The sequence below is a fragment of the Pediculus humanus genome, genomic scaffold (genome assembly GCF_000006295.1).
Source record: "Pediculus humanus corporis 1103172108290 genomic scaffold, whole genome shotgun sequence".
NCBI classification, from domain to species: domain Eukaryota; kingdom Metazoa; phylum Arthropoda; class Insecta; order Psocodea; family Pediculidae; genus Pediculus; species Pediculus humanus.
Genome location: NW_002987859.1, coordinates 2,070,937 through 2,080,331, shown reverse-complemented (window position 1 = coordinate 2,080,331; position 9,395 = coordinate 2,070,937). Strand labels below are relative to the sequence as shown.

At 28.0% G+C, this 9,395-nt stretch overlaps 1 protein-coding gene and 1 non-coding gene across 2 annotated transcripts; both read left to right on the top strand.

Moving 5' to 3' along the window:
• The first annotated feature begins 356 nt into the window (after window positions 1–356).
• On the top strand, window positions 357–429 carry Phum_PHUM542870. The gene has a single exon. It is a non-coding gene; the product is annotated as a tRNA-Arg (tRNA).
• Window positions 430–3,828: 3,399 nt separating this feature from the next.
• Phum_PHUM542860 (uncharacterized protein) lies at window positions 3,829–4,474 on the top strand (the record flags this gene model as incomplete). The annotated part of the gene is made up of 2 exons (XM_002431666.1): window positions 3,829–3,938; window positions 4,366–4,474. The coding sequence occupies 2 exons, from the start codon at window positions 3,829–3,831 to the stop codon at window positions 4,472–4,474; spliced, it is 219 nt and encodes a 72-aa protein (XP_002431711.1).
• Between the last annotated feature and the right edge of the window lie 4,921 nt (window positions 4,475–9,395).

Here is a 9,395-nt window from a genome sequence, read left to right as displayed (position 1 = left end):
TTACAAACACACACGCACACGCACACGCACACGCACACACAAAAAAAACAATAAAATAAAATCGGTGGGGCTTTAAGGTTTTTTTAGGAGGTACCGCAATACGAATTAGTTATTGCACGGCCTCCCCTTCCCTCTTTCTCTCCTCCTCCCCTACGCAATCCCGTTAATAATGATAATAATAACGGCGGTTTAAAAAAAAAAAAAAATTCCAGCAATTTAAAAAGAGTCCTCCATAAGAGTATAACGACGTTAATGAAAACAACCTTGAAAAAAAATTTAAAAAAAATTTTTTTTTTTTTTTCCGGTCCGTTGTTTTATTGTTTCGAGTCTGCAAGTACCGAAAGTTGTATCGCCAAGTCCCTTTGGCGCAGCGGATAGCGCGTTGGACTTCTAATCCAAAGGTCGTGGGTTCGATCCCCACAAGGGATGTTTACTTTTTTTTTTTTTCTTTTTCCTTTTCTATCTTATTCTTTATTTTTTGTTGTTGTCGTTGTTATTGTCAACTTCCGTTTTAATTATTCGCAACACGTTTTCCACTGTCGTCGTCTTCCGTCGTCGTCGTCGTCTTCGTTGAAGTTATTAAGTAGGTAAAATAAATAAATTAAACTTTTCTTCTTAAGTTGTTTAACAAAAAAAAAAAACTCCCCCTTCGTTCAACTCTCTTCGGTAATTTTTCTTTTTCCCAGCTAAAAACAAACAAACAACCCAACAAACAAGCAAAAAATTCATTCCACGTGTTTTATTTTTTATTTATTTGTTTAAAAGTAAAAAGAAAGAAAGAAATCAATCAATCATATTCTAAAAATCTGGTATAGTGCTGCTGGAAAAAATTCGTTTTCGTAGTAAGCACAACAACAAAATTTTTAACCTTATTATTATTATTATTATTATTATTATTATTATTATTATTATTATTATTATTATTATTTATAATTGTTTTTTTTTTGTACGGTTGTCGTTGTCCACGCGAACTAAATCTATCAATTTAAAAATCATTCTTATTTTTAAAAATATCGATTCAATTTATTCAATTAAAAGTATCCATTTAAAAAAAAAAAAAAATTCGAAAATTACTTTTCAATTTCGTTTAAATATTTCAATTAGTTATAAATATTATTATTATTATTATTATTACTATTATTATTATTATTGGCGAAGAACATTGAACGATTTTTATGATAATAATCAAAAAACAATCAAATCATATTGCTTTTTTCTTATCGTCAGTTAATGACCGTTTGAAGAGGATCGTCAATCGATTTTTTCACACACACACACACACACCCCCAAAAAAAAAATTAAATTTATTAAAATTATCGATTGATTTTAATCAATCGATCGATCGATCGAAATCGAAAGTCATTTTACTTTAATTTATTATGATAACAAAAAAAAAAAACGGAAACATTTTTCATAATATGAAATCGTTTTAAAAGTTCCATAAAAAAAAAAAAAAAAAACGATGAGAGAATATTAAAAGTCATCAATATGTTTTGATGACGTATAACGCAAACGCAACAGCGACAGCAACAGCAACAGACGACAAATTGGGTTTTCCTTTGTTGACCTTCAATTAATTAAACAGTTGGATGACAAACCACCCCACCCGTAACAATATTTTTCATTTATTATTAATTATTACTCTACTCGGAAATAAAAAAAAAAAACTTTATAGCGCTTTTATGCTATATTTAATGCTATATAAATTTTTTATAACTTTTTTTCCCCTCCCTCCCCTACATCGGCCTTTCATCATCATCATCATTCGTATTAATTTGTAATATTTCAACGTGAATATACGTTTAAAAACGTTCCTCACGCATAAAAAAAATTACTATTATTATTATTATCATCGTTTCATTTTTTATATCCCTTTCGTTTGGAAGGTTTTGCAGTTGTTTGTTCCTGTTCCAGGTTTTTTTTAACCTATCGAACCTTGTTTTTCCGACAAACGTGTGTTCTTCTGTTTGATTCGATTCTTTTTCGGAAATCTCTCGTGTACGGTGTGATGATGTTCATCTCCTCCTGATAAGAATCTGACGAAATCGACAGCACGACGACGGCAGATAACGAATTTCTCAATTTCTATATTTTTTTTTACCATTTCCGGTATTCGAGTAATGTTGTAAAAATCCGAAAAGATTAAGGTGCCATGATTGACACGTACGTGTTTATCTTCAAAAATACTTTTAAGTATCTTCTGCTGTTTGCGATTGATATAAAAATTTCCATTTTTTTTAAAATTTTTTCCACGATGAAAATTTACATACTTCTTTCTGGTACGAACACTATCATTATTATTATTATTATCACTGGTGATATTTAAATATTTAAAAAAAAAATAATCGAAAAAAAGCCCTTTAGCCAATGTGATTTGTTATAATAAAAACGCGTTCACGCCCTTTAATTTAATTTTTTAAATATTTTTTTCATTAGGAAACGTGTCAACAACAACAAACGAATAGAAAAAGATGAAAAAAAAAAAAAAAAAAAAAATTTGACCAAAACTATGAGTGCGATGGCACTTGTGGTCGCGATAATGATGATTATTAACACGGCAATGTTGGTGGTTGTGGCGGCGGGTGGCGGAGGGCGGGTGTCGAAACTGGTTGGCAATTCAAGTCGGCGGCGTTAAAAAATCTTTTCCGGTCGATTTATTAAAAGTGCATTTTATAAAAAAAAAGAATATTAAGTTGCGCCCATAATAAAATATTGTTTGTAATGCCACAACGGATGGTACATAAATTTCTTTTTTATAGTTTTCTTTTTACGGTTTTTGCATTCATGAATATTAAATTCGTTCGTTCCTTTTTTTTTTTTTTTTTTTTTTTTTAGAAACGAAATATTTTAATGTTTGAAAACTTTTTAACCCCCCCCCCCCCAAAGTATTCGGGCAAAATAAAATAAAAATTCTTTCTCTTTATTATTATTATTAAATGTATTCGATCGCCGCCTAAACCTACGACTACGACGATGATGACGTTTTTGTTTTTTTTTTTTTTTGTTATTGTTTTTTTTATTCCAAAATTGGAATTTTTATTTTATTTTATTTTTTTTTACACCTGTTACGTAATCGGTGGTTATGAAATCGAACGCAAAACCCGCCATTTTGTTTTTTTTTTTTTTTTTTACTTAAACAATTTTTTCCTCGATATTGTTTCGTTTTTCTTTTTTTTCCATCGAATGAACGAACCGGTAAAATGACCGGTTAATAATTTCTATTCTTTTGTTTAATTATTTTTTTTTAAACATAATCGTAATTTGATATTTTTATTATTTATGTGACGTACGAAAAAAAGAAAAAATTACGAAAAAGATTTCAAATACAATCGAATAATTTGATATGTTAAATTTTACTACTACCACTACTGCTACTACTGCTGCTACCACGATGATTCGTACATAATGATTTATATTAAATTTTAACGTCGTGGAATTAAACGCTGCAAAGCGTTAGAAGAGGAAAGAAATATCATCGTTCGTGACCCCATTTTTTTTTAACTTCTTCCCTCATTATTATTATTATTATTACTACTACTACTATTATTATTATTGTTATTATTATTATTATTATTATTATTATTATTATTATTATTATTATAGATTCGATTTGTATTCAAACGATTTTACGACGATCGATTGTCTAGTTAATTAACATTTAAAAAAATTTTTTTTTCCAACGTTCAAATTATTATTACTTCTGGAATTCAAATATTAATAATAATAATAATAATAAAAGTAACTTTAATCCGAGGAATTGACGGTTAAAAAAAAAAACTTTTTGACAATTACGTTAATAATAATAATAATAACAATTAAAAGATTTGAATGATTGAAAAATGTACATCGCCATGTTCTTTGAGAAAACGAGCGAGAGAAAAACAAATTTTACGTCACATGATGAAACAACAACAACAACAACAAAAAACATTCACAAAGTTATAAATATTTTCGTGTTGATGATACTTAATAAGAAACATGACACGCTCACGCACGCACGCACGCACAAAAGTTTTGCGCCATCATTAAATGTGCCATTTCTAACAAATTTTTTTTTTTTCTACAACAAACAACAAGGTGAACCGTTAAAAATTCTCAAAAAAAACAACCCGGTTGTCAGTTGTTCTATTCGAACTGGATACAAAAAAAAAATTTAAATCGATATAATTACACGTGTATAAAAAAAAATTCACGCGTGCAAAAAAGAAACAAACAAACAAACTAACGCGTTTTTCGTTCGTTATATTTTTTTTCCATCATTCTCTCACATTAAAAAAAAAAAATTCTTATTAAATGTGACACGTAATAATTTTATTATTATTATTATTATTACGTGTTTTTTTTTTTAAATTATTTTAATTAAAGGTACGAAAATGTGAAAAGTGGGTGGATGGATGGTTGGTTGGATTGTAAACGTTTAAATTCAAAAGAACTAACGCCTTTTGGTGTGTGTGTTTACCAAATGATTTATTAATCGTGAAATAATAATAATGATGATAATAATAATGAAATAGCGATGCCAACAACAACACTTTAAAGCCGCGCTATAATTTTTTTTATAATTATTTTTGCCATTTTTTTTTTTTTTTAATGAGCTATAAAATGAGTGATGTCTACTCTGCGGAAAAACAGATACGGGAAAAAAATTATTATTATTATTACTATTATGTGCGTGCGTGAGTGCGTGTGCGTTTTAAACGTAAAACAAAACCACCTGTTGAGATATTTAAAATGATTTATAATAATCAGTTTGGCAAACTTGAAAAAAAAAAAAAAATTACGAGACTTGATATTTATAGCGAATAATTTTAATTACGACACTCTCTCGCGTAATTAATTTTTTATAGCGTGATTTAAAATATTACAAACGCTATAAATTTTTCATTTATCATCATCATCATCATCATCATCATCATCATCATCATCATCATCATCATCATCATCATCATCATCATTATTATTATTATTATTATTATTATTATTATTAGCTTTTATGCTATATTTCGTATAGATGAATTGTTTTGATGACCGAATTATTATGACCGTTATTTTTTAAATTTTTTCACTTGGTTTTATTATTGAAAACTTTTTTCCCCCTTCATCCCTCTCTCTTCTTCTTCTTCCCTTTTTTCTACTCCCATGTTTTTTTTTTTTTTTTTAAAAAAAAGAATTTTTTCTATATCCGGTGGGGTATCTATCTAAGCTTTATTAAATTTTTTTTTTAAACCTTTTTATTTAAAAGGGGGAAAAGGTGCGTGTGCGCGCGTGTGTGGCAGAAGGTAAAAGGATACATCGTTCCTTTTAAATTTTTTTTTTTTCTAAAAATATTTACCCCCCTTCCCCTTCGAAAAAAAAAAAAAACGTTTCCTTTTATAAGAAGAGTACAAAGGTCAAAGGTTTTCGTCGGGGAAGAAGAGAGAGAGGAGGGAGGGGGGCTTTAGCGGTTTTCATTAAAATTTATAAAATATTTATTTTTAATAAACCGTTAAAATGTTGTAAAAAAAAAAAAAAAGTTTAACAAACATAACTGACTAAATATTGAAAAAATTTTTTTAGGCGCGAAAATTTCTTTCTCTCTCTCTCTCTCTCTTTCTCTTTTTTTTCTTTCTATTTCACTCACGCCATCTTTACCTTTGTTTTATTATTATTTTTTTTTTTTTTTTACAACTTTAAAAAATTTAATTAAACGTAAAGTGGTAAAAAAAAAAAAAGTAATAATTTTTTTTTTTCAAATGAACCACCACCACCTTTTCGTGACTCACTTTAACAAAATTTAAAAAAAAAAAATCGTAAAAATTTTTTTTTCACCGGTACCCGAATAAACAAAAAAACAAACAAATAAACAAACGCAAACTTTCCCTTTACCCTCTCCCCCTTTCTCTCTCTCTCTCACCGATAATAAAATTTACAACGTCTATAAAAATTACGATCGTGGTATAAGTGTTTGTTCGGTACTCACGGAGTCGTGTAAATAACATTTCGATTCTAAAATTTAATTAAAACAAAAAAACGCACGCACGCACACACGCACGCACGCACGAGGGTAATATTTCCCTGTCGTAAATATTTTTTTGTATAAATCAAATGCCGTAAGTTAGCGTGACACGAGCATAATAATGATAATTAAAAAACGCGGCATAATCGCTCAGATTTAAAAAAAAAAAAATTTTTTTGATTTCAACGACGACAGAAACAACAAATCGCCATTAAATTTTCAATCGGAGAAAAAAAAAAGAAAAAAAATACTTTTTACCTAGAAAACATAATAAATAAATAAATAAAAAGAAACGTGAGAAGAGGAAAAAAAAATTCAAACGTCGGCCATATCTATTCAATTGTGCTTTAAAACGAAAAAACGAAGCTCATCAATTTAAAAAACAAAAAAAAATTCAACAAAGTTTTAATTTACACAACTTTTATGTTTATGTACTACAAACGTGAAAAACAATGAAAAACACAAACAAAAACAAAAAAAAATATTCTCGATAAAATTGATATGAAAAAAAAAAAAAAAAAAAAGAGAAATTTTTTTTTTTTTTCTAATCGGGAAAAGGTCAATTTTTAACCTTTTTCGTATTTACCTTTTTAAATGGTAAAAACAATTCGAAACGTTTCTCTCTGCCTGTGTGTGCTTTTCTGTTTGTCTTACTCTATTTTTTCTTTTTATTTGTCTTACTCTCTGCCTGTGTGTTTGTTTGTTTGTTTGTTTGTCTGTCTCTGTCTTTTTTTTTGGTTGTTTTCTCTTTCTATATATCTCTGTTTCTTTCTTATTTTCTCTCTCTTCCCTCTTTTTAATTTTCTCTTTCTCCCTCTCTTTCTTTCCGCTTGTCTGTTTCTCTCTCTTTCTTATTCCCTTTCTGTCTATCTATGTCTCTTTCTATTGTACTCTCTGCTTGTGTGTTTCTCTATTTGACTCCCTCTCTCTCTTTTTCTGTTTTCTCTGTCTTTCCCTCTTTCTATCTCTCTTTGTTTTCCCCCTTTTTCTCTTTGTCTTTCTCCCTTTCTATCCCTTTTTCCCCCGCCTGCCTGTCTAACTGTCTCTCTCTCTTTGATTCAAAGGAAACGATATGAAAATATTGAAAATATTTTCATTTAATCCCTCGCAATTGTTTTCATTTTTTTTTTTTTCATGGCGTTCATTAAACCGGAAATCTGTCGCTCGCGTTATTTTGCGAAATTATTTGTTTTCACAAAAATTTACTAGAGAAAAAGAGAAAAATTTATCACACCGTATTCTCACTCGCGTAATAATAATAATAATAATAATAATAATAATAATAATAATAATAATAATAACAACATTTATTATTCATTTGTTAATAAAATTCAACAGGGAATTTAATCGATGTATTTTATTAATAATAATAATAATACTACGTGGGTTCCTTACATTGTAATAAATTTTATTAATCACAAAAGGAAATAAACCTCAATATTAAAGTACAAAACATAATTTTCAACAACAACAACAACAACAAATAATAATAATAGTATAAATAAATATACGTGATATGAAAAACAACATAAAAACATAAAAAGTTTATTTAAATTTTTTTTTTTTTTTAAACAAAAACAAACATTTCATATTGAGCTTTTGTTTTGTTTTTTTTTTTTTAAATTTTGATAAATGTTTTTAAAAAACATCTCGATCGACGCAGTGGAGCGAATTTTTTGTTTTTGCTCCTTTTTTTTGTTACTTTTGCTCTCCTCGTTACCTTTTTTCCTTTCTTTCGCTCATACGCTTTTTTTTCCCTATCCTTCTAACTTTTTTTTTTTTTTTGTTTCATTTTTTTTTGGATTGCGTTCAATTTAAATTTTCCTCAACAGCAACAGTTTGGCAATTTTCCTGTTTTCGCCCCGACGAACTTTTAAATTTTTCTTAGACAATTTATTTAAAAAAAAAAAGAAATTTATGAGAACCTTTACAGGTTTCGCCTCTTGTTTCTTTTTTTCTCCTACCACAATGTTTAGCTTAAGGACGAAAACAAAATTTTCTTTTAAAACGATTCGAAACTAGAGAGAAAAATATATTTAAAAAAAAAAAAAAAATAGAAAATGGCGATGGTATCGGTGCAAAGTTCACGACAGCATAAAAAAAATAAAATCTAAAAATGTGGGAACGATGATACGAGCCGATCGCAAGCAGACGACAACGACGACACGATTAAAAACTGTCACGAATAAAAAGAAAAAAAAAAAAAAAAAGAATGACGTATTTGAAAATAACGATTCGAACGCGTTACGACGCGCGTTATTCCCGCCGTAGTCGTCGTCGTCATCGACGTCTTCTGCAATTATAATAATTGAAAAAAAAAAAAAGTCGAAAGCTAACGATTAAATAATAATAATAATAATAATAATAATAATAATAATAATAATAATAACGAGAGTAAGGAATCAAGGTCAAAGGTATAAAAAAATAATGAATTTAACTTGAAGAAAAAATTATTCATAACATTTTTTTTTGAGAAACTCACTGCTACCAACAAACAAAAAACAAAACCAAGGAAAAAAAGAAGAACCAGAGGAGGAAGAGGAAGAAGAAAAAGTTGGAAAATTAAAATGAGAAGAAAAAATTATAATTAATTAAAATTGATTATGTCAAGGTGATAATAATTAAGACTAATTGTTTTCTCTTTTTAGCTATATAGTAGTGATAATAACTAATAATAATTTTTCCAGTTTGAAAGTTTATTAATTTACGCGGCGTAAAAATGAAAAAAAAAACCGTAACGCGGCGTAAAAATGAAAAAAAAAACCGTAACGCGGCGTAAAAATGAAAAAAAAAACCGTAACGCGGCGTATAAGTAAAAGATTTATAAGGTCATAAGGTTACAGGTAAATTTTTTTTTAAAATGTCAGAAAAAGTGTGCGATTTTTTTTTTTTCTATTCTCAGTTCCAGTCTCTCTGTTTTTTCAAGTTTTTTTTTTTTCATCACTGCAGGAGTCGATTTTAAAATTCCAAAAGTGATTGATTGATTGATTGATTTTTTTTCCGATTTCGTTTCTTCGCGTAAAAATTCCGACATTTATCATTTTGAAAAAATTTTTTTTTTTTTTCGGTGACGACCGGCAAACAAACGTCGGTAAAAAAAGAAAAAATTTCAGATAAGAAAACAACCAACAACGCGTTTAACAAAAAGAACAATTTGAAAAAAAAAAAAAAAAAAAAAAACACAAAAAACTTTTCAATGGCGGTCCCCCCCTTTTTTTTTTTTATTTCAATACGCGACTTAATTTTTTCGGTTACTTTTTTTTTTTTATGTTACCATTTTGGAATAATAAAAAATTCGACTTGTAACAAACAATAAAATACCACCTCGTGTTTTTTTTTTTTTTTTCTAAATGGAAAACAATACAAGATTACAACTTAACAAGACAAATTACTTTTGTAG